General features: G+C 40.9%; 1 protein-coding gene across 5 annotated transcripts in view; it reads left to right on the plus strand.

Annotated features, from left to right (window-relative positions):
- The window catches only part of HSPBAP1 (HSPB1 associated protein 1), a 35,993-nt gene extending 10,504 nt beyond the window's left edge, over positions 1–25,489 (plus strand). For 4 of the 5 annotated variants that reach the window (XM_071746658.1, XM_071746662.1, XM_071746660.1 and 1 more), the window contains 7 exons: positions 238–423; positions 5,802–5,986; positions 10,038–10,174; positions 13,273–13,444; positions 20,879–20,962; positions 24,605–24,715; positions 24,902–25,489. In XM_071746658.1, the coding sequence (XP_071602759.1) occupies positions 238–423; positions 5,802–5,986; positions 10,038–10,174; positions 13,273–13,444; positions 20,879–20,962; positions 24,605–24,715; positions 24,902–25,444 (1,418 nt within the window). In that variant the 3' untranslated portion in view covers positions 25,445–25,489. The remainder of the gene's footprint in view (positions 1–237; positions 424–5,801; positions 5,987–10,037; positions 10,175–13,272; positions 13,445–20,878; positions 20,963–24,604; positions 24,716–24,901) is intronic. The other variant, XM_071746659.1, reaches the window with a different exon arrangement.
- Positions 25,490–26,265: the final 776 nt, after the last annotated feature.

The following is a 26,265-nucleotide window of genomic DNA, read 5'->3' on the forward strand; positions in this document are numbered from 1 at the left end:
TCCTGTTTTTTATTTTTTTTACATTTTGTGTGCTAATACTCTACTTAAAACTTTTATTTCCTGTAAGAATGTTCTTTCAGTGTTTTCAGTCAAAATTTGACATTAAAAAAATCTACAAATGTTATAACAATCAGCCTTTAACAAAGGAGGTGTTAGTTATTAATGTTTCCTTGCTGTGGGAGGTGGATAGGTAACACTTCATGGATCATAACGTATCTTTTCTTTACCTTTACATAGGTGAAGATGCCAAACCATTTACTCCTGAGGAAACCAAGGAAATTGTGATGTCTCTGCAGCAGCCTGCAGTCTTCTGTAACATGGTTGGTGACTGGCCAGCCCTGCACTGGAATGTGGAATATCTTTCTGCAGTGTTGGGAGGAAAGACAATCCAGTTTAGGATAGGACTGAAGACAGTGGATTTAGGTGAGACTGAGGTGGACAGAGATTACATCTCACAATTAATTTTTGGGTTCTGCACCTCTGCATTACTGTTCACTCTCTGATGTGTTGCTTTTCACCACAAGCTTTGTTTTTAGGACATGAGATTTGGCCAGCAGTGGAGCTCTCCTTCCTAAGTGTTTAATCCTAGCTGGAAATCTGGTGGATAACACTAACATATAAGAATCAAGTATCTCAGTTGTTTGTTTTTTTTTTTGTGATCTGTACATGATTCAGTTGTTCACTTGAGCTGTGCTCCTATATCCACAAACCTCAATGCATTAAAGAATTAGTCAGTTAAAGTCTATCTTGGTTTTTAAACTGTAAAATTATGATAATTTTCACCTTCCTCCAGAGGTTATGTAAGACTGTGATGGTTTGCAGTACTTTAAGGTCCTGTGATGCACGATGCTATAGAAGTGTAAAGAATTAAGCAAATCACTTGAAACCAGTACAATAATTTCACCACTAATCCTCCAGATTCACTCAAACATCTAGGAACATGGCATGGGAAAATGACAATTTTTGCACCTGATTTTAAATACTTCAGGTACATCTCTGCTGTAGCCACATAATTCTTGTTATGGTCACAGAGTTTCATACCAGGGAGAGAAGACACAGCAAACGTGTACATCCTTTGCCCTCCCAACCACATACCAAAATACATTTTGCCAGGCCCTTTCTCTCTTTTGACTAAAGCATCTTGCCCCCTTTCAGTAATTTTTTTTTCCATTAGGCCAGACAAATCCAATTCTTAAAAATGTTCAATATAAATCATGATTTTTTAGACCTAACCTAGCTTTTTTTTCTCTATTCTTCTAGTCTTCTTCAGTTGGACTACCTCTTTCTTGAAATGCAGGGTCTACACAAGGACTTCAGATGAGTTCATATGGAAGTGGTAGCATTACATCACATTATCTTACTCAGCAACACTGCATGAAATTTGCTATCTTCACTGTATAATGACCATATTATTTCATGTTCAAATTTTGCAATACAAGTGGTGAGACAGAAGTGTTAGAGGGAAAGTGCTTGGTATTTTAGGATTTCAAAGCATTTTACCAGCATGGATTCCTGAATCCTATGCCATCTCTGGAAAAACAGATGTTGTTTATTCAGATTCTACAGATGGGAATGACTGAGGTGTAGAACTGTTACATTGGTGCACATCTTCACAGTAATATCTGTACAGTTCCATGAGGTGTCAACCAGTTCTTGCACTACATGTAAAAAGCATCCTGTTGCCAATATGGAAAATGATGCCTCTATGTAGCATTTTCCTTGATACCATGTTGATGTATCTCAGTTGTACTACACAAGCCTTACAAGAAGGAAAGTTTTATTCCTAATCTCTTTCCTAGGCACTTTCTGAGAGCCAAATGGGTATGCCACCTGGGAAAGCTTCTGATGTGATTGATGGAGTGATATGGAGCTGAATGATGGATTGATGCTGCCTACTAAGTAGATAAGAGTCATCACTTAACAATAACTTGTAGTCACTAGAGAAATAATGTATATTTAAATTGGAATTTTTATCTTGAAATTGCATCTATCTGAATTTTGCTTTTTCCTAACTGCATCAATCCCTAGGCAGCAATCAGTTTGTTTCCAGGAACCTCCATTATATGCTAATGTGAGCCAGAAATGTCATCTTCAGGAAGATGAGTAGAGCCTTCAGGGGTTATATTGTAACAGCATAAGACCTGTGATGCCATAAAATATTTGCATTGTAAGAATATATTAGGGAAGCCATTAGCCAGGCCGTCTCGGAGTCTGAGATAATGTCATACATTTTCTGTGCCACTGGCATTTGGAAGGTGGTTGATCTCCCTCTTGCATGCTTAATATTGGTGTGCAATGAAGACCTCTCTTTCTGATCACTGTTCATGCTCTCTCAGATGAAATGGATGCTGGTTAGAGAAAGCAACGTGACAGTACAACTAAAACCCTTTCAATCTCTCTGAATATTCCTCCCATGTTTACAATAGATTAATTGCCTCAAGACTAGGTGGGACCACTCCTGCCACTTAGTCAGAAACATGCACAAGAAACTGTTCTCCTGCTTGTAGGTATATTTTGGTGCCACTCTGAAACGGCTGCTTTAGAGCTTCTGAGATTTATTTCAGTCACAGGTGGATCTTGAACCTTGCTATATCAACTCTTACTATGTCAACTTCTCATATTTTTTCAGTGCCACATCTGCAGCCAGGGCAAGGATGCCCACATTGAAGATTCCATAATATAGAAAATTGAGAACTGCAAATGCAGCAACTTGGTGGGAGTTGCTTGGATATTGTATTTACTTTTCTTGCTCATTTTGAACATCCTGAGGCATATGGATGTAAAGGCACATTTGAAAAATAGAAAGTATGGGAGCTAGCAGTATTATTTGTGTAAATTACTTGTACCTACCTAAGTTTGTGTGTTTGTATTTTGTCTGATTAGACAAGTTAAACAGTATCGTCCATAAGAGAGGAAAAGATAATCAGAGGATTAAACATCATCAGAGATAAGATACGTCCAGAGACAGTACCATTGTTCATGGCAAGAAGAATGAAGGGGCTATTAATCAGGAAATCCCTACCCACCTAGTTCCAACCATGGTAAAAGATTTATTTTTCTGAGGATAAAGCATGGGCAGCAGCTATGGAAGTCCAGTTTCTGGCAGAGAAAGTGCAGCAGTAGAGCCCATCTCTCTGATGGCTACCTGGAGCTTCCCAGCAATTACAAAGGAAGAAGAAAGCTTGCACAAAACTGACTTCTGTATGCAGATGTTTCTTATTTTGAGCATTTTCTCTGGGTTTGTAACAAAATGAATAAACAATGAGTTTACTGTGAAGAAGCTGGAGAGAACAAGAGGCTGTCACGCTGATCAGTTATGAGTCACAAGAGCTGCTGGATAGAGCTGATGCTGTCAGATATGCAGTTGGATAGAAAAGGGCTGCAACTTGGACATCTGCCCAAGAGCTTCTACCACTAAGGATGGCAAAAGAATTCAAGCCTCTGCAGTTAGATATAAAGAGGGACTGGAAGGGTAGCTGCAGGCTCAGTAGTGGAATAGGAGGCTGACAATGCAGTAAGAATACCAATGCTGAGTAAATATTGCATGAAGCTAAAATTTGAGGAGGTTATTGAAGTTGGATGTTGATGGCCAGGGTTGGTTTGTAGTTTTTTGTTTTGTTTATGAGTGTATCTATGCTTTGTTGCAATATTAAATGGCTATTCCTTGCTTGGATTATTCCTTTAAATAATTTTTATTCCCCTGCAGCTCTGACTAGACATTTGGTTTTCTTTAAGGTTTAAAGAAATTGAAAAAGCCTTTCATTTGTGTTTTCACTGCAGCTTTAGAGTATTTTCTAAGGTTCTTATCCTTTTTTCTCCCCCTAAATTTCCTTTACTATACATTGCAAACACTTTTTCTTAGTAGACCAGACTTTGGTGTCTCTCAGGACCAAACTTTAAACTGAGGAGGAGAGCTGCTTCCTCTGACAGCACTCCTTCCCTTTCTCCCTCCCTTCATTTCAACTTACATGGCTTAATCTACAACTTATCAATTAAAAAACACCTTCACCTATTAAAAAACACCTGAGCTTTTAGTCATTAAGTATTAGCAAACTGGTTAAGATTGTTCTTGCTTTCAGCTGCCCGTTGCTAACATTTTCACCCTAATTATGCCCACAAATCCATCTAAGCACTCTGCCTAGATTGCCCAAATACATTTTTATTTATATTTATTTCTCCACGAGAACCCACACCTTAGTACTGAACAAATTATAAATTAAACCAAGAACCCTGCCCTGAGGAGATTGTATTCTAAAAGACAGTCTTGCCTTTCAGAGTTGGATTTTTTTAAGTGAAGATCAGAGTGAAATACACTGGGAGGGAGGAAGAGCATATTTCTTGCCTCTAAAGCACTTGTTCCTGAAGTATCCTGGAAAACAGGCAATGTATTGAGCACTCTTTGTTCTCATCAAAAAAATACAGATACTGAGCCACCTTCAGCAGTGTTTATATCTTTTATCTAGTTTTCCCATCAGACTGTTTTAGCAAAATTGCATACATTGCTTTAGTGTCTGCATGTCAGCAGAGGACATTGGACTGCAGCACAGGCCAGGACTCCAGTACAAGGGTTTTTTAATTATTGCAGGAGATTTATATATCTTTTACTCAGTTCTTAGGCAGTCCTGCTGAACAGACCCAGGTTACAGATAGCTGAAGAGGGGGGCTTATCTAACATTTTTTAGTTAATGATTTTGATAATGAGGGGAAGGAAAACTGCTACCTGGGCTACTACAATGAAAATTGCAAAACAATTGTGATAAAGGTTTGTAAAAGCTGTTCCCCTGCCCAAAGGGACTAAGAACAAATGTATGAGACTCTATGGGAATTGCTGCGATAACAAAACGAGAGTGGTGAAGAACAAAGAGCTGCTGCTGCACAGCAGTGAAAAAATCCTCTTTCTGAGCAGCTCTGTGGAAGTTACACAAGGTTAAATTGCAGCTCGGTCATTGTCATTCATGCAGGCTGCAGTAATTTTTTCCAAGTAGTTATAGTAAAGTAATTTATTTTTATTTTTATTTTTTTTTTAAACTTTGGACAAGTCTCTTTGAAGTTGGCACAATTAGTGGCTCTGGGAAATGAAGATCTCTGATTAACCACAATTAAAGTACGCTGTGATGTGAGTTATCTTGTAGACTTTCCAAGTGACCTGGCCTTGAGCTGAAAGGCTCTATCAGTCAGCCCAGCCAAAGCATCATGAAAGCAAAACGCTGCTGGTAAATACTCTTTATGTCTGCCAAGGAACACTGCAATATGCTTTTGTCAGTCCCAAATGAAAAATAAGGACATACAGCATTTTAAATGCATCATTGGCACGCATGTGGCCCCATAATTTGCTTCCTACGCTTTACTGTGCCGATTTGGTTATTGCTTTAGGGAAAGATGAACACCTCCATCGACATAAATCCATGGAGACAAAATAAAGGGTAAAGAAATACTTGTGTGCACATTTGCAGCCCACGCTTAAGGGTGATGAGGCAAAGGACGGGCCCTCAGTTGTTTTGGGAACTTGGGCATTTTATTGAGTTCCTCTGCCTTGCACATGAGCAGCAGTAACTGTTCGTGTGCTTTTACCTCACAGCGAGTTCAAGGTAACACCCAATCCCCTAAACTTTAATGAAAAAGCAATAGTCTGAGACTTTAATTATGAGTTAGGTGATGAGAACCATGTTCTCAAACCACCTAGTCCCCACTTCATATCTTATGTTGCATTTAACCAGAGCTGAGAGAGAAGCTGTGTATTATTTCCACTGGTTCTGTGCTTAATGCTCATATAATATTTGGCTTTTCTTTTGTTGCTCTAGCTCCCCAGTTTGAAACCAGTTGTAGCTACGTGAAGGCTACACTTGATGAGTTTTTGGCATGGAGTTGTGGGCAGCCATCCTGTCTCTCTGGACCATTCCGTTGTTATGAGTACTCCAAATACTGGGCATATGCTGACTACAAATACATTGCCAGGATATTTGAAGACAAGCCAGAAATCTTCAAGGTAAAAATTAATACTGTATCTTCCTAGTTTAACCATGGCAAATTATCTAGTGTAGCTTCTGAAACATCTTCTGCTACCTCCTCACTGCTCCTTTGGCCATTTATTTTAAAATTTTGGAATAAAACCTTTGGCTCACAGGCTAACGAAGAACTAGTACCAAGTGGCAGCCATTTAAAATTTTGAGTCTCTTTACATACTTAAGCCAACACAAGCAACAAAACCAGCTACCAGATTGATAGCACTCCCCTTCCCATTTATCCCAAAATCATTTAGTGTCTGGACAGGCTCGGGGAGCTCCAGCTCATGTGTGTGACCTCTGCAGCTGAACACCTTCCCTGCACCTCTGCTCTAGGTATGAGAATGAGGTGGCACTTGGGTCTGGAGATGACAAGGCAGGCTGGCACCCTGCAAACTGGAAACTCTGCTGCTGCCCCAGATAACAATAAGTTATTGCATCCAAATAACACCCAAATTAACAGCTCCTCTCCAGAGATGGGATTTGATGGCACCAATTCACTTGTAGTAGCAAGGCTGTAACATGAGTTCACTCTGTGTTTTTGCTTTGTGGCTCATTTTCTCAAGCAGCACAGTTCCTTCTCTTAATATTAACTGCTTGCAAGGAGGAGAGATTCTAAGTCTGTTGGATAATTATACCTTGATTGTGGTGGCAGTAAAATACCTGAAGTAACCTGTCCCCACCTACCTGGGGTATTTTCTTTTACTTCCTCCATGTATATCTGCTATTTCAATGTGTTGGTTCATCTACATTCTTGCCTCTTGGTGCAAATTGTAAGAGGTCTAAATGAAGGATAGCTGTACAGAATGTGTCTTTTTCAAAAGATACAAAGAAATGAGAAAATGAAGCCTTATTCATTTCTGCACTTTCAAATGTGAAAATGGATTCACAATTCCCTGCAAAAACTGTATCACTGGGATGCCAAAGTATGAACTGATAAGCCCTCTCAAATTAATTATCTCCTCAGAAGGCATTTCCCAAGCTCCTTGTATGTATTTTATTCTTTTATACCAGTAAAATTAGTATTTTTCAGTGCTCAATCTTTTTTCAGGCTTTCTCCATTCCCATTGATCTATGGGTCAGAAGGTAAGGTTTGGACACAGAGACCATCTTACTTTCCATTCTTCCCTCCCCTCCCTTCCTAAAGCACACTGAAACACAACCAGGATTCCATAAACCTGCATAGCACATCTGATACTGGTTATGTTTTTTGAACTAAGAGCTCTGTGGATGTTTCAGGCTTCTCCAGACCTCAGAGTGACTTGAGCAACTCTATCTGGTGTCCTGCCTTGGTCTTCCCTCTTTCTGCCTCAAAATACAGCATTTTCCTGTGTTTCATGGGACAAGATAATAGCATCTCAGAAGACCTGAATATCCTGCTCCTTCATCTGGTCACTAAAAACACACTTGAGGGAAACAACATTTTTTCTACCTCTTTCTTCCTTTTGCCCCCATTCAAGAAAAAAGTCAAGGCTCTAGGAACTGCATTTCTGTGCAAGTGTCATGCCACAGCCTCATCACCTGACCTATAACAAGCAACAGATTGTACTGCAGTTTTAGAATAGACACACGTAATGGTTATGCTGTGGATTTTTTTTTTAAAGCAGAATCTGGGAAGGAAAAAATCAATGGTGTCATGTAAGCAAATATGGTGTGTGTCATCTGCCAGTTTCACAGGCATGGGAGTGAAATGCATCCATCAGTTCCAGACTCATATGGCTTTTGAAACACTGCTGCACAATTTATACCAGCCAAAAGAGGTCTTTGTAGAAATTCTCTTCCATTCTTGTGTGAATTTGATGATAACCCCTTTTTTTCTTTTTAGGTTTTATTTAGATTTATGTAAAGTGATCTGAAGGGGAAAAGAAGGCCAACTACACTGTTATTTATAGTGATTAATAGGGCCATTTAGAAGTTGTTTGAAATTTAGATTGCACTGTTTATCATTTACAGTTGTGTGGGCTAAGGTAATGATTCCATTATTCTAATCTATGAGCAGTATCTAGCATCTTACATTTTTTGTTCAGTTGATATTTCATTACAGAATTTGAGATATAAATCAGAGCAAGATATATGCATGAAGTTTAAATAGAAATGAGACCTTTTAAAGTGACATACGGGTACAGATTAACTTCATTATAAGCAGCAAATGAAATAAATATAATTCACACGTAATGTGCCATCTGTTATGCTTGGAACACCTTTTAGTGCATTTCTTCTTGCTGTGGCTTTTTATTGTAGAAAAGGAACCCACTATGACAAGATTTCAGTAATCCTACGAGTTCCTTTTCAGTTCATTGGTTAAAAACTATTTTACCCATAATCGCTTCAACTACTTACTATGGCTGCAGCAGTTTCAGAAAGTTCTTTTAAATCTGATATTGATTATGTGTGCTTTCTTTCCACTTAAATTGTAACAAAGTACAAAAACTATTTAAGTGTGAGATTAAAGTGTAGAGATGGTGTTATGCTTAACTTTATCACTGAAAGAGTTGTATTGGATTTTAAATTTTATGGCTGCTGAAATCTATAGTAGCAACTTTTTCTTTTTGATTTTTTTCTGCCTTTGACAAATGTTTGCATTACACTTCTGCATTTTTTTTCACATGATAGCTTTAAAATCAATAACTTTGAAATTCAAGATCTTCAGCAACACCTAATTTTTGGGAGGGCTATTGCTCATTTTGAGGGTTTCCTGATACAGAGGCATGGTGAAGTCGTCCTTACACTAATGTCTAGCTGTAGTTTTCTTCATCCATAGATCTTAAAAAAGGATGGTCACCCACCCACCTGTCTGCAAGCAGCTAGCTTACATACTTAAATTAGGAGGCTAGACTTCTATTTTCTCTTTATGGACAGGAGAGAGAGGCTTTTCCAATGGGTGATTGAGAGTGCTTTGATCAGAGCAGGAGCCAAGCTTTGAATTGGGTTCCTAAAGTTAGGTGCTGTGAATGACCACAAAGTGCTTTACTGAAACGGAACAAATACTGCTATCTTCCTGTTCAAGATGGGAAAATAAAGCTCAGAGATGAAGTGATTTGCCCGAGACCATGAGGGAGTCAGGAATTGAATCTCTCTTTCCTAAGGCTCAGTCAGGGGCTCCAGCCAAGAGGCACCAGTGTCTCTGGCTGGTGTACATGAAGTGCTTTCCAATAAACAAATGACCAGGCCCTGCAGGTGGCATGATGAGCTACAGAAACATGGGAAAGCTTTATCTGAGCTACACAGAGCCATCCTGCAAAACCCTTGAAGTAGCTGAAAAATACAACAGCATCCCTCGTTCCAGCTGTCATCCCCAAGGGCTTTCCTGGGCAGGACCAATGGACTGGAAAGCTCCAGGATCCTGTTTGTAACATGCAGACCTGCTCTGCCCTTCCTCACCATGTAATCAAGTTGTTTTAAGTTCACTGCCTCCCCAGTTGCAAAAGCAGGAGAAGGATGTGTCTATTAAATAATAAGAAACTGTAAAAAAAAAAAACCTAGCATACCACTGGGTCGGAGGTGGGGTAAAGTCTGCATTTCGAGAATACATGTAGAAAGCTGAAACGGGATTAAAGAGAGAACAAATATGCCACATGGGTTACCAAATTGGTTTGAAAAGGGAGATTTTTCCTTCAGAATTTTTCTAAAGGCAATCCTGAGCTTGGGTGGAAGGTTAAGAGTGGAGCAAGGAAAAAGCTGTGTGTGAAAAGGAGGAAAAGAAGCCAGATGTGGCAACAAATGGTCGGGCTGTTCTGGTGTAGAGCAAGTGGATAACTTGTGTGCTATGAAAGAGTGGGGTGGGAACTGGAGATAAGACATCTGGGATGCTGTCGAGTCAGACAGAGAGAAGAAAATAACAGAACAAATGCTGCTACAGAGAAGTTTGGAGGAAGGGGCTAAGACCATGCATGCAGGAACCCCACCAAGGAGTAACAACTGCAGTGGATGAAGAGCAGCTGAGGGGCAGAGGGAGAATACAAGAAACTCAGAGAAGGGAGGGTAGGATGTGAATCAGTTCAGCAGCTCACATAAATAACCTTTTCATTGCAACAGGATGTAAGGTGGTCTGACTTTGGTTTTCCTGGAAGAACTGGAAAAGATAGCACATTGTGGATTGGTTCTGAAGGAGCAAACACCCCTTGCCATTTGGACTCCTATGGCTGCAACTTAGTGTTGCAAGTACAAGGAAGGTAAAAATGTGCATACATATAACAAATACAGAGGAATGTTATACTTCTCTATAAAGTTAGTTTTGGACTCTTGAGTATTAATGCTAGGTCTTGATTTTTTTTGTTTCTGAACTCTCAATGACTGAAGAGCATCAGAACTGTTCTATAGGAAATACCTGAACTTCGGGGGGCTGGAGTTTGACTGAAGCTTTTATCTTCTTCTGTTTGAGGGAGATCTTTTCTAATCTGTGCTATTTGGTCCAATAATAAACAGTTTAATGTTCCTAATAGTTATGAATTCAGGAATTTGGAATTAGGAGCTAAAGAGTTAAAAATAAAATGCCCAGAAACAAAATAGAAAGAAACTACTGTAGACTTTTACAATATTCTCTGTGCAAGAGCCTCTAATAGCCTGCTAGCATTAATTTAAAAGGGGGATATCAGGATGGGAGCAACCAGCTGTGTGCAAAGTTGTAAAGGACACTTGAGACTCCAAACTAATTTGGCAGGCATGTGGCTTTGTTCTATATATTTTGCATGCTGTATTTCTTTTCCTCTTTCCTTCTATATTGGCCTGAGGGGGATTTTGTTATCTATTATTGCTAGAGTAATGCTAGAGTAACAAAACAAGTTGTGTGCATTTGTTAGGTTCAGTAGTGTTTAGTGGAAGAATTTGCCAGTGGGATTTTAGTGTGATTAATTACTATGTTTTTTATTAGACCAGTCAAGTCATGGTGGTCTTGTGATTAAGGTGCAGGACTGGTAAGCAAATATGCTGACTTCTATGCTGGGCAGTGCCACAGACTGACTGGACTTAAGGCCTGAAGCAAATGTATTTGTCATCATCTTACCTGTAGGAAGGGTAACCCTTTTCAGCTCTCAAGAAGCTTTTTGTTCCTCTTGATAAACAGCCCTAAGATCCCTCTGTGAATGCAGCAGAGACACTTTGGAAGCCCTCCTTTGGAAGCTGTGCTTTGCTGCAGCCAGTCCTGCAGGCTTGAGATTGCATCAGTAAGCATTGTGCACTGAAATGCAGAGCCTTCAGTGTGTTAAGGAGACAGAAATTGCATTGAAAACTTGCACTGAGACTTCCATGCCTAAATATCTTCTAAGGTTCCACCTTATTGCTGGGTGTGCTAAATAAGTACAATAATCTCACAGACCAGATACCTGCCCTGAATCTTTGGTCTCTACATTCAAGTGTTGAGCTTGAGCCATAGTTCCAGCACTGCAGAGTGATTTTGCCTACCTGCCCAAGACACTTCCTCCCCCTCTGGCTGAATAAAATCGTTGTTCTCTCAGGAAAAGAAGCCTAAAGCCTTTGCATGGCCTGAAAAGACAAGGTTGTTTTCCTCTAGAGAACAAAGCCTATAAATAGATTGCGAACTTCCACAAGCCTGTGAATTCTGTGCTTCTTGAGAGCAAAAAGATTCCCTTTTGAGACTCACAAACAAGACAGGCTTTGTAACAGACTATAAGCTTATGCTAAACTTAAATAGATTTTGCCTTTGCAGGAAAGTCAGGGACGACTCCTTAGCACTTTGTTGCTATCTTGAATTTCCTCCTTGCGTCCCTTGGGCTTCTTAATTTTTTGCTACATGATACTGCTTTGACATGAGCCTGCAGGATTAACTCTTGAGCCTCCTAACATTGTTATTCTCTGCCATTTCAAAGGTTGTAGTTTGGAGGGAAAAATAAACTTGTAATGCAGCTTGAGTTTCAGGAAGACTATTTTTTGGGGGCTCCCACTCTGCAGTAGCTTCGGTAATTACCAAGAAATGTCAGTATCCAATGGCACTTCCATCTGTGTCAGTCTCTACAGTTCTGGCTGTCCTGCTATTCCTCTCTTTTCTTTTTGTTGCTGCTTTTAGCTGCTTTTCTCCTGTTTTCAGGTCTGTGACTTAATACTGGCAACCAGAAGCAGTAGGCAAAAACAAAGAAGTGAGTACCAAAGAAAAGGACAGAAAGGAAAGGTCTCACTAAAGTCTGAAGCAAAGAAGAGAGCTGCTCAAATTGTCCAACTGTGCTGCAAAGTGCTGCCTTTACTTTTCCATTCTTAGTGCATGGGTTATTGTTGTACTGCTTGTCTGGCACCTCTTAAATGTAATAAATTCCCTTATTCAGTTCTGCCTATTTCCATTACCTGAAGTACTGCCATATAAAGCCCCTATTTCTAAATAACATATGTACCTGCTAAGGTATTTCATTTATAAATACCCATAAAACTGGCACCACCAGTTCTGGCATATTCTTTTTTTTCTCTTTGATCTGCTCTGTGTCACTGAAATAGAGACAAGGTCCATGTCTCAGCTCTGCACTGCAGTGGGTTGAGCCTCTTATTTGGGCACACACAGAGTAACCCAGGACACAAGTGCCCTCATGAGCAGAACGACCCAGTCCAGCTCCATCTTGGCATTTAGTCAGCTCAGTCACAGTGGCCCATGCAAGCCACATTTTCATCATGTGGTAGTGGTAACACCAGAAATACAGATGTTTCAGGATACTTATGTCTAGGGTGGGCTCTAGTTCTATTTAGGCTAATGCCTTATTTGTGGCATAGGAATATTGAGGTGAGTTTTACTGAAAATAAGAGTTTTATGACTAACAACCAAATAAGTATTGTAGGTGATGACAGGGAACAGAGGATAATGTTCATACCCCTTTACTGTTGCCATTCTAAACACACAATACCCTCCTATGAAAACAAACAGAGGTGCAGCAGATACTCATTCAGTGACTGAGGGTATGTTCTCTCTAATAAAAATATTTCCCCTAGTTTATAGAACAATTTTTAATGCTCTAAGCATCTGTAAATGCTGTGTGTTACTCTGTTATAGAGAGGAAGGAGGAACCAGATGGGAGAGCTTTTTTAAAATTTTATCTGCCTTTTAAAAATAATTTGCGAGAAGCTGTAAATCTTTTCAGTTAGAAAATTAAAAAGTGGAATATTTTAAAAACACTTTAGGAGACAGCCTGTAAGCACTGCCTGTGTTCTCACTGCGTGGGAGATTCACACAGCCAGGCAGATTTATGTTTTATTGAAAACCCTGCTACTGCCTTAAGTTCTTTGTTGTAACTGACATGCACTGAATACATTTTTATCTTCTCTTTATTTTCAGGAAGAGATGGCACCTCTTCCCACCTGGTGACACCAGATTCCTTTATCCCACCAGGATTCCTTATGAGGAATCCAGTGTATTCAGCAAAGTCAACGTTGCCAACCCTGATCTGAAACGCTTTCCTCAGTTTAAGAACACAACAGCCCATGTGGTTACACTCAGTCCAGGACAGGTACCATTCTCATACCATTCTCATTCTCTCATTACTTCAAAGATTCTAGTAAAAATTTTAACTGGCTAATTAAGGCCTAGGACATCTTAAATTGACTTTAGAACTTCCCTCTCCCTATACTCTGTACCCAGGCTTGAAACATTTCTATCAGCAGAGGAACTTGCTTTGCTCACAGTTAATATACTGACCTTTTTTGTACATAAACCACAAACCTTTGGCAAGTTTGTTCAATCAGCTGCCTAATTCCATCACAGTTCTTGCTATCACCTCCAACTTGTCTGCTTTAGAACTTTCTTGAACAGTACTCCAACCCATCTATACTGAAACCAGTATGTTCCAGAACATGCATTTGATTAATGAACATGTAGAGCCAGCAAAGGAAGCTCATGTTTTGATAGTGAATAACCTTCACCAGGCAACAGTGGCCCCACTTGTTGCTTTAATAGCAGAATGTTATAATTATGATACTTGCATCTCCAGAAAAAGCCATTCAGAGGTTACACGGTGCTTCACAGGGATGGAAGGATATTATTAACCCTGTTTTACTTAGAAAGTTCAGTTTTAAGTGCCTGCCTTGCAGCCATACAGCCAACAGCAGGATAAGAGCAGGGCTCACACCTCTAAATTCTTCCTCTCCTGCTGTAAATAGTATCCTCCTTTGTGTAGTCAGCATGCTCTGCATTGAGAGTCTGAATTGCCCTTTTTCTTCAGCAGCACGTGTCCCTGTGAAGCACTCCTGTGCATCTCAAACTGTCAGGCCTTTCCAAAGGAATTTTGCAATGTTCATTGCTCCTGCCACTTAAGACTCTGGAGCTGCTATTTTTAGGGCCTTTTCACCATTCTGTTACCAGATGTTTTCACCTCCTTTGACCTGCCACTTCAGGTGACTTTTGGAGATGCCCCTTTGCTCCTCGCTGGCATAACCCAGTTGCCTTCAAAAATTTAAAGAATGGATTTCTGTCAATCCAGATAATTTTGAAGCAGCAAAGTAAAGGGCACTCCTGTGAACTGGTGGGATGGCAGACTGGGGCAGCATAGGAGTTTCCAGCAAAAAGATGATATTGATCAAGTGGGAAGAGTATAGTTTTCTACTCCTACAGTTGTAAATGGGGAATCTGTGATCAACCTTCATTGTTTGCACTGCACTAGCTACTAATTATATTCTAAAGCAAATTTTATATATTGCATATACTAAAGCAAATGGTTGGGTTTTCATTCTGCACTTTGTAAAGTTGCAGTGTTCAATAACTTAAAGCACAAAGAACAAACTTTTACTATTTATAAAAATGCCACATCCTCTCAACATGCATTATCCACGATCCCCAACACTATTTCAGTTTATAATCTCCTTTAGAATGATCAAGTATGGTAGTGAACTGTTAATATGATCTTAATTTTAATTAGGCTTAAAACAATTACAAATTAATCATGCTAGGAACAAAGATCTTGAGCCAGCTCAGTAAAACAAGTTGTTTGCATTGCCTTGAAGGAGATACTGTTTGGATTTCTGGAGGGCAAGTAACATAGAGGCAATGATGGAGCAGTGAGATATTGCCTGCATTCCTTTTATCAGCCCCTTATGGGTGGTGTTTTCCAGCATCTCATCCAGAAGCTCATGGGGCACTAGGCAGGGACTGCTGCTTTTTGGTGGAGAGGAAAGGAATGACCTAAAAGAACTCCTTTGCTAACAAGGGAGAGGATCCCTAAATAAAACCAATATTGATCTGTGCCTTCACAGTGGTTTTCACATGGAATTAATACAATGACTGCAGAATTTGTAGCCAGCTCTGTGATAAAACATAGCATCTCCACTCCTTCCCAGAGGGTACACAGAACATTGTGGATTAGATATTGTAACAATAACGGGTTGAAAAATAAAGACAAAGGTGTATTCAGGAGAGCAACTGCATGTAGGGTGAGTGCAGCTTTGAATATGAACAATTTAATGTGGCTAATGCCACCTTCTGGACATTGATTGCTACAAGCCATTTTTCTACAACCATTTAAGGCTTTAAAGCAGAATTCTTCATCTAACTTTGTACCAATGCACAATGCATACTTCGATGGCATCCTTTGTGCCCTTTAATTTTTCAGAGGTCAATCTCTGTTATGAATTCTGGTAATTGGCCAAGACTTCAGGTTTGATGAGATTTCACCCTCTGTTTGACCAGTGTTTATCAGACACATTTCCACAAAGGTCTTAACACAACCTGTGGTCATACATATGACCTGTTCTTGATACAAATTATGCCAACATTTGGATAGCTAACTTATTAAATAGGCAGCTGAGTAGTTCAAGAGTGTGCAGCTTTACACGACTGTATCCACAAAGTTACAAGCTAAATTTGTGTCACACAAATGTAGGGACTTCTTATAAATATTTGGGCCTGGACAGTGGTGGTTGCAAGGCTGAGTGGTAAGTGTGCAGCAGGAGAGTAACTGCTCTGTATTTGTATTCACTGAAGGAGTGATTTTTCTCCCTAGACATTGGTATTTTGTTTAATTGTTCAAAAATTCTTTAATATTTCTAGTAACACCTTCATTGTTTTCACAAATATACAAATTCTGCTTAAAAGATTGCAAATGGGGCAACGCATGTCTGTTCTAGTATCTTCCACCCCACACTCTGGGGGGACAAGTGTTAAGATAGTTAAGGTAGAATCCACCACCCTCACCCCCATCTGGGACAGATGTCCTGTCTGCCATCAGTGGGAAGAACCTGGCACCTCTACAAGGCAACCCATCCTCCCTCTCTGACACAATTGCAGTCCTGCAAGAACATTCATCCCATCTTGTCTCTCAGCACAGGCTATAAAAGGAGCCTACGCACATAGATGCTTAACTTTTTTTCATGATTAAAAATAGAAGAGATGAATACCACCCACAAAAATCTTGAGATGCTGTACAAATACAAAACCATTGATCATTCCTTCCTCTGCCCCACTTCTCAGCAGCTTCTTGCTTCCTTCCTGCTTGCTAATGTAATTGCTTTTCATCTGTCTTCCTCTTAATCCCTATAACTAGACAGTGATAGAAAGATTAGAAAGCACATCTCAGCCTGTCAGAAGGTAGACATTTGAGACTCCAGACACGAGGAACAAGCACCTAACACACTGGGGTCCCTCGAGCAATGCCATTCCCTCTCCTGCTCCCCCACCAGGGCTCAAGCTGTTAGAGCTCAAGCTGCTCCCTGGCACTGTCCCAAGTGCAGCGTGGAGCCAGAGAAGCCCCAGTGCAGGTCCAGACACCACAGGTTCAAGTGAAGGCCTAATTGTGGTAGTTTCAGAGGCACACTGAGTCTGAGGAGGATGCTCCCTTCCACCTTTGAAAAACGTTGTCACAGGGTGGGGAGAGAATATTTTATTCTCTTTTATATCTTTTAAAAAGATCAACACTACTGCTTGCTGTCTCTCAACGTGGTCTGCTGCTCAGAAGCTCAGAAGCTCTCCTCCCCTGCTTTTACTTGTCTGCCTCCACAAAGGCTAAAGAAACACACCTCAAACTCAGTCTGTGTCCACAACACTGAGTAGTTCCTGTGTATAGCTGGAAGGTTTTCTTTTCCTGTGGTATCTCACCCACCATGGGATCCTTCTGGGCAGCCACAGCTCTCAGCAGCACAAGCAGACCTCTGACTTCTAACCCAACCCAGAAGGAGCAGAAATCTTCAGGGAGGGATTTCCCTATGTGCCACCTTTAAAGAAAGGTTGTGAGAACTTCAAGTTGGGCTTGAAGTGGGGAGAGTCTGAATAACCAAGAAAATATAATTAATACCAAAAACAAGTGCTGTAGTAAGTCAGGAAATGAAGTAATTCAAACTTTTTTAAAGGCGATTACATGCTCCAACTCAAAATACTTTTTAAATTGAGTTGCAGTGCAAAACTTCTTTTGCTGGAGAGTTTAAGTGATTTTAGTAAATGAGAGTTCAATGTTGTCCACAGCATTATGCATAGTAGATGGTTGATAATTCTGTTTTGGGGAAGGAAGAAAAAAAATGTAATGTCATGATGGAACTATCATCTCCACCACAGAAGAGGCAAAGTCCAGGAGTTGAATTTACTCTAGAACTGTTGACACACATGGAGAACCCTACAAGTGCCCAAAAAGTCAAGCAAACCAAAGGTGAAAGCTGCCAGTTCCTAACTTTACTTTTCCACCTCTTCCCTGAGCTTCCCTCCATCCCTCACTGGGGTCCCTGCAGACACAGGTTGGTGACAGCCCCTTCCCCTCCCTGCTCACAGCCCCAGGGCTGTGCTCAGTTTCTGTGGCTGGGAAGACCCCAGCTTGAGCTGGAGGAGGGAGGCAGGCTAAGAAACACCTTCCTAGCACCCAAGCACCAGCTGGGGTCGCTGAGGTCTCAGAGTCCCCTTGTGGAGCTCCCACAGAGCTGACTGTGCTTTTATTTATTTTATTTTATTCGCCAGGGTCGCAAGCAGCTCTGGGACTTGCTTGGGTCCCCCCACTGCCCCCATCTTTTTGTTCCCATCACAATGGTGTTCTTCAGTGCTTCCTTTTCTTGTGCATTTACCTGAATACCTTTTCCTAATGAGCAGGAATTTCTTGGTATAACATTTCACTTCGGGGTATGCTCTCTTTTTGAAGCAATTCCACCTTTGCCCTCCCTTTGCACTGTATCAAGTTAATCATGTCCACTGAGAATTTAAACCTGTTCTGTTCTCTGTGCTGTACAAGTCTTCAGCATTGCTCCACTTGCTCTCCCAACTGTTCTCATGGTTTCCTTCCTCCCATTATAGACCAGAATTTCTTTTTATCTTTTCTGGGACTTGTGTCCTACTCTTGACTTCATCCGCTATCCTTGCCTAAATAATAAAATTATCTGATTGGTTGCTGTTCAGATCAGTATGGGCCCACCCCACAAAGCTGGATATTTCTGTGGAAAGCAGCTAATAGAAGATTATCTCTTAGCTTGGAATAGTTCTGTCTTGCTTTTGCACTTCACATTTTCCCAGTAAAATGTTTGCTCCATTTTGTGTGCATTATTTCACTGTGGCTTACTTTCACATTTCCTCTCGAAATGTAGTTTCAGCTGTTGCTAAATCTGTGTCCCATCTTCATAAACATATGGAAGACTGCTTTATTTTATGGTGAAATTGATAGCTGGGGGCAGTGCCACTGATTTTTTTTGTTAATTTTGCAGTGGGATGGGTTTTTTGCTTCTAGTTTGCAAACCTAGGAAAACATGAGTTTGTAAAGGTAGAAGAATCCTACTCCTTTTTGCTGGATCTGAGGTTTTGTTCTGTCATTTATTAGTTCTGCTGCTCTTTCGCCAGCTGTATCTTGCATTTTTAATTACTTTTTTCCCCATTTCTTCATCTTGCTTGAAGTTTTAAGTCCTTTTGCTTTTTAGTAGTTTCCATTTTCTTGCTGCCATAAATCTTATTTTAACAAGCATAAGCTTGCCCAAAAATAAAAGAGGGATAGCAAGTATCTTTATGGCACCTCTTTTGCCTCTGAGTCACAGCTCTGTAGCTCTGCTATAAATTGCATCAGCTTTGCAGTTATTACCCTAAACCTGCTGGCAAGTAAAAGCTGTTAAGTCTCTCCAAAAGCCAAGTTGCTCACCTGTCCTCGTGTGTTAAAACCATGACATTGCCTTTGGTTTGAAAAGACTCAACTATTCAGGGGGATTGTATTTTCCTCCTAGCTACACCTCCTCTTTCCAAAGCAATTCTGCCTCTGCATTGCTCAGGAATCACGTTGCACCAGCACATTCCCTTCCTCATTTCCATCTTGTTTTTACCAGGCAGCCCCTCTTACTGAAACATTTATGCACTTCCCCTAATTTGCCTCTTGCTACCTACTCCCTCATCGCTGTTCCCCAGCTCCCTGGTGCCTTCATTCACTTCTCCAGCTTGTTCCTACACAAATCTCACAGTAAGGACCCTGTTGTTGGAAGCAGCTACTTTCTGCAGAAGCTGTGCTGCCTTCTGCTGTACACCAAACTTTTCCAGGCTTCATCAATATCCCATCATTTGGACAGCCCCCAGGCTCTTTAACAGGGTGCAGCACGAGGTCCCTTGTGGAGCAGATGAGTGGGGGTTTTGAGTGATTCTGCAGTCAATGAAATGTGGGCAAACACTTGGTAACAGATAAACTCATTGCAGCTATGAGTTTAGTTAGTTTAATGTAATGACACTTTTCAAAGCACCATTCTGAAACTAGTTCTGTGTTGAAAACATGTTTTGGCTTCAGTCTCTGTAGGTTTTCCAACACTTTTGGATGTTTAAGAATAACTTAATTGGTGATATTTTATAAATAATGGCCCTCTACTGACTGAGTTTCTGCATTTTATTCTGTACTGGGTTAAAGTACAATTTCCAAATGTTTCTGAGAGCCAATGCTTTTCTGTTTGCCTTAAACTGAAACCTGTAAAGAACGTTTTATCCTGTGGCCCAAAAATTACTCTGTTCTGACTGTCCTGTGTTTGCAGAACTAAGGCCACAGTCATTGTTTCCTATGCAGACATTTTCACACTGGCACAGTTTTGATGTAATGAAGCACAGGTCTGCCTAGGTAGCAGGACATTCTTTTAAGCAATTTGCATCTACCAAGAGAAAGGCTTATCTGTTATTCAGATACAGATCATTGCTTCACTTTTGTGCATTCTGAAGTGTAAATTTTTCCCCATTTCTGACCATTTTTATTCCCTGCCAGAAACCATCTTTTATGCTTTTCTTGATAGCTCTATGTTAATCTAATGCTCAGTAATCTGTAAAGCTTGTACTATATCATCAAAACAACATTAATGTCTTTGTACCGTAAAAGCAGTGGGTTAGAATCAATTTTATGTCACAGCTATCATCCTGATGTAGTTGTAAAGCTCTGATCCAAACTCGATTGTCATGACTTCTGGGCTGCCTTTTTTTAAAACCCCATCTACTAAAAATGACAAGTTTAATACTGGTAATTATTTACCAGAATTAAAGCTATAGATTTGTTAATCACCCAGATGAGCATTAGAATACCTGTGTTTTGGGGAAGCCAGCTGGCAGACCTTCTAAATGAACTGGGAAGTCCACTCAGTTGGAGTCTACAAAAGAATTCTTGTTTGGCTGAAACTTCCTCTAAAGCCCTGCTCCACTGCTGCCCCAGCTGCATTCCCTTTGGAATTCCCTTTGGCCAAACCTTGCTTAGCTACAGCAGTTATGAGATTACAATCCTGCCTCCCATGAGGAGTTTGGATGAGAGGTAGTTCTGGTAGTTCTGTCCACTTCTCACAAAAGAGTGTTGATACTATGGGGGGAGAGAGTGGGCATTTAAGTCTTGAGAAGAGACTTTTTATAAAAAAGACATAAAGATCAACTCCCACCCTTATTCCTTGCCTCACTGCCTCTGCATCTCACATCACATTAATTAAAATACCTCAGCATTCTTCAGGCTTCTGCTGATACCCTAATGCAATGTTTCCAATTCCAGGTCCTGCTGGTTCCAAGGCACTGGTGGCACTATGTGGAATCCATTGATCCCATCACTGTCAGCATAAACTCTTGGATTGAATTGGTATCTCCCTTTTTATGTCATGGTGATGTAGCACTTCCAAGTCTGCCTGGACTTTTGTCCCTTCTGCCCTGTTGGGTGTACTGTATTCAGAGGGTGGGGAGGGAAGAGCCCTTATGGAGACAGTTTTTCCTGAAGAACCTTCCAAGATTCTAGATCTGAAGCCCCAGTTCACCAGAAATCATATGCATGTTTACCTCAATCAGGCAACAGTTAAAACTTTTCATATCTAATTTCTTATGAACCAACTAGTTTGGTGCTGAATAGGGAATGACAAAACAGCAACTTCACCATAAGCACGTGCTTACATGCAAAGCTATATTAGAATTTAAATCAGGTTAATGTGATAGGAAGAGGCTGGTAGAGGATTTTTGAATTATCAATTCTCTGTGATAGTTTTGATTTGCCTGGAGTTGGATTTTCTCAAGTATTTAATTAATTTTCTTTTCCCCAGGCTTTGATTTTTTCTTCCTCATGTTAACCAGTGTGTATGGGATGGTTCCAGGGATATCATCTCAATGCTCCAGAAGGTTTTCTCATTCAAATTACTTTATCATTAATCCTAGCTTAATATAAAAAAAGACCCTTTGAAATGGCCTGTGAAAGCTGCCTCACTAAAATACGTATTCCTTTTTTCTTTTTTTTTTTAAGCCTTTATTAGACTGGAAATCCCCAGGGGGATGAACACATACATTCAGCTGCTGTTCAAGGACCACACGATACTTTTCTCATAGCAACATCAAAACCAAGCATTTGCAGAGCAGAGAAACTCTGTTGGGGTGTTTCCCTCATGCAGAAATTTTCCAGATGAGACCATGTATTTAGAAAGGACAGCAGACCCACAGCCCATACCGAGTTCTTGTATAGCCCTAAGTACAGTCAGACTGTGTCCAGTGCCAGAGAAAGCACTGACAATGTTTTAGAGCAACCATTTAAGCCTGCCTTAAATTTGAGCAGCCTTTGAGGTAATTCAGAGGAACTGGCTGCATGCCCCAGGCTTGGAAAGACCCTGATGTCAACACACACACTGGGACACTGAGCTGTGCCTCAGAAATCATCCCCCTCTAGAGAAGAAGCTCAGGGCTGTCTCAGTTGTGCCAGGCTGGGAGGCTCCTGGGTGGTGCATGAGCTGTAGCATCTCCAGCTGTTCTTATGTGATGTAAGAAAAAAAACAGTGGAGCTAAACCCCATGGCCTTTCTGGCCTTCAAGATCTTACAGAAGCCACCAAGATCCCACTTGGTGATAGCAAGGGCAAATAGTGATCTGTATGGCATCATGAGCAGGGGAGAGTTTGCTGGATCTTGCCAATGAAAAACACAGACATTCCCCTTCCCCAAATATCAAAAGCTGCCATAAACAAGTATAGCTATTGTAACCCAGGTGAATGCTCTTCACAGAAATTATCCCTACAGCTGATGATAGGAGCACTTTTAGGTGCTGGGTAATCCATCCATGAAAATAAATTCTGACATTTATGGTAAAAGACAGTACTGAGAACATTTCCATGACCAAATCAAGTAGTTCTTGCTTACAGCTGTTAGCAGCTGCTTTCATATTGACAGATGTGACTCATGCCAACATTTATAGCCCTAGTGAAACCATTAGTTATATTGGCAAGACTTGAGAGTGGAAGTTTAATTTGTTTTCAGCTGGATGTGAGCTACTCAAAGTATTCATTGCTTCCTAACATTCTCTTGTGCAATCAGTACAGTTATTCAGCAGATCAGGGTAAATACCAACAGTGCAACACCTTAAATAATTTCTGCTTGTAGATAACCAGACTCTGTATTTTGGTGCCTTGTTATTTTGGCCATTAATAAGTCAAGCATCCAAAGCCACAAAACAGTAGGAGCACTTCCGTCTGCTTCTATCCCAAATTCTGCTCAGAATTCCAGGATGAATTGCTGCCTTCAAGCCTCTTACTAGCAAGAGGCATGGTTTTCTTGACATGTTCCCTGGAGCCACAATTAGGCAGTTTTAGGCTGTGGGTTGACAAGGTTACCTCTTTCTTCCCAAACCTGTACATCTAAGTATCGCAATGAAAACAAATTTACCTACCCACTCCTAGGCATTTGTCATTGAAATAACTGTACCACCCAACTCATTTGGAGTCTTATTGTATCCTTCTGAATACCCTTCCCTTCCTCATGCAAGAAATTCAGTTTAGTACAAAGGAAAGCTTAAAAAGATCCTATAAAGTTTTGTTCTGTCACCCTAAGCTGGGTGTACCCAGCTGCACAAGGGAAAAGGCCCCAAAACAGAAGGAAGTGAAGGCCCAAAATAAAGAACCAGTTACTATTTAGTTTTGCAGGAGAGCTTTCAGAGGAAACATGTTTTCCTTCTGCTGATATTTAAAGCTGCAGGTGTACGTCAGCTATTGTTATACAAAATATTTCCTAAGTTTCCTTAAGACTCTCTCGTGCCTCTGTAGCCCCCAGGTAGTTGCTGCCTTGCTGTAACATCCCGTGTGTTTTAAGTACTTAAATCAGGCAGAATATGTAGATGTATAAAATTTGCCATGTGCTTCACAGAATCACAGAAAGTCAGGGGTTGGAAGGTAACTCATAAGATTGAGTCCCCCCCGTCCCCCCCCTGCCAGAGCAGGGTCACCTACAGGAGATCACATAGGAAAGCATCCAGGTGGGTTTTGAATGTCTCCAGAGAAGGAGACTCCACAGTCCCCCTGGGCAGCCTGTGCCAGTGTCACCCTTACAGTAAAAAAAATTTTCCTTGTGTTTATATGGAACCTCCTATGTTCAAGTTTCTATCTGTTGCCTCTTGTCCTATCACTGGACATAATTGAGAATAGCCTGGCTTCATCCTCCTGGCTCTCTCCCTTTATGTATTTATAAATATTAATGAGGTCACCCCTCATTCTCCTTCAAGCTGAAGAGACCCAGCTCCCTCAGCCTTTCTTCATAAGGGGTGTGTTCTACTCTCATCATCTTGGTTGCTCTGCACTGGGGTCTCTCAAGCAGTTCCCTGTCGTTCATGAACTAAGGGGTCCAGAACTGGACACAATATGCCAGATGTGGCCTCACCAGGGCAGAGTAGAAGGGGGGGAGAACCTCTCTCTACTTACAAACCACCCCCTTTCTAATGCCAGGATGCCATTTGCCTCCTTGGCCACCAGGGCACATTGTTGGCTCATGGTCATTCTTCTGTCTACCAGCACCCCCAGGGTCCCTTTCACCCGTGCAGCTCTTCAAGAACTCAGTCCCCAACCTGTACTGGTACTTGGTGTTGTTCCTACCCAGATGTAGGATGTACTTACATGGTCCTTCTAGTCCTGGAGAGCTATATAAATGCATACATGAATTAAATGCTAACACTGCATTGTAATTCAATTCAAGCTCCAGATTCAATTGACAGAACACTGGTAAGGAAAAAATCATAAATGCATACTAGAATCCTTTCCTCAATCCTTACTCAGATGAATAGGATCTCAGATGAGTCACTCCAAAGCCTGTGCTGTTACTCATGTGGGGGCTGTATGCATGTGTAGGAGCACCAAAAGGCTACACAACTATGGCTTCCAAACCAAGGCCATCTATTTAGTGTTTCCCAAGACCTTCCATGCTTCTGCAGTGACCCAAGTGCTGACCTATCTCCAAACACTTCTTCCTCCTCTTTCCCTGAGGCAGGATGCAGATCATGAGGCCCGTGTCGAAGAAGCAATAACTCGAGTGCTGGTATGTGCCATAAAATCAGCAGAAAATCCCAGTGATGAAGATCTTTGGCTAAATCCCACAGAGGTAAGCCTTATCTTTCTCCCATTATAACAGCAATAACAGATAATTACTGACATTTTGCCTAGCTCCCTCCAAGTCTTTCTGCTGCCTAACAATTTTTAATTCCTTCCCCTCACATAGCAAGTTAACCATGCAACACTGAGTTGAAACATCTCCTTTTAACTGAGTGTATCCTGGATGTTTTCCTAGGTTGAGGCAACATCCCACGAAACCAATCTTCAATACCTGAATAAAGCAGTATCTGCATATTTCAGGTGTCAAAAGACAGATGTCCCAGAGCAGGCACATCCCAGCAGCAGTGCTGCAGAGCAAAGGACAAGCACCTCATGCAAGAGGAAGAAAAGGGAAGTTGGCTGTGAACCAGAGAGCTGCAGATTACCAACCCACGAATTTGGCTTGTCAACATTTACAGCAGAAAAGTTGCAGAAAATACCTTTTGGGCCTCATCTTGTTCAAGTTTTACCACAGTCCCAAGAAATAAGCTCAATGGGTACCATTGCAGTTAGAAGTGACAGTAGAGATCTCCATGAAAATGACAGAAGATCACGCTGCACCAAGAAGCAACTGGTAATGAGTAATGACTGTGAAAAACCTGCACATCAAGCAGATTCAGATGGCAGTCCAAATGCCTCACAAACAGCCCTTTCTACCAATGATTTGCTGGAATGTGTGGTTAATCCACATGTCATCAGTTTAGTGGCTCGGCTGCTGTTGGAGAGAGCAAGAGTTTAGTTCCAGAGTGCTTTATCATTTCTAAAATAAAGAAATAAAATGGCAGCCTTGTTCTGGATGTTTACGTTGAGTAATAATTGAATGGTTCATTTTGAATGATTTTTAGGTACAGACCAACACAGTTAATGATTAAGTGGCAGATTTGAGTTGAGCTGAAAGGAGAAAAGTTGCTTAATGGGGGCTGGGAAGAGAAAGGTGTGTTTAGTCAGAGAGCTCCTCAATACTGTGAACAAAGCAGAGCACACAGTTATAATCCCACCTTATTGTTCAAATGGGATCTTTAAAGCATTCTACAGCTCTGGCATAAGGTGGGGACAGCTGTGCAGAAACATTCAGGCTCTGCATTTCAGGGGGTAACAGCATAGGATTTAATTCCTCCTGGAATTAAAAAAAAAAAGTTTGCTAGAGCTAAACTACCAGAAGAGAATGCATCATGTTCTTGCAGGGCTTTTCTTTGCATGTTTTGTTCAAATTTTTGTTTGTTTGTGGTTTTTTGTTTGCTTTTGGTTTGTCTTTTTTTTCTTTTTAAACTGGAGCAGCCCAACTGTACTGACAGCTTCACTCTGAGCACCCTCTCTGCCCCAAGTCCCAGGCAAACCAGCTCTGATCTCAAGACATTGCCCATCAGAGCAGTGAATCCTGGAAGCAGCAGTTGCTGGGAATGGATGTGGCTTAGCAGCAGTGAAGAGATCCTGCAGCACTTAATCCTTCACAGCTGGGTCAGAATTGGAAAGCAGACTTGAAGCTGATGCATTTGATTCCTGTCTGTATTCAGGTAATAGACTTGATTCATCCCCACAGGCACGGGGATTACAGTTTGC

The sequence above is a fragment of the Heliangelus exortis genome, chromosome 6 (assembly GCF_036169615.1).
Source record: "Heliangelus exortis chromosome 6, bHelExo1.hap1, whole genome shotgun sequence".
NCBI classification, from domain to species: domain Eukaryota; kingdom Metazoa; phylum Chordata; class Aves; order Apodiformes; family Trochilidae; genus Heliangelus; species Heliangelus exortis.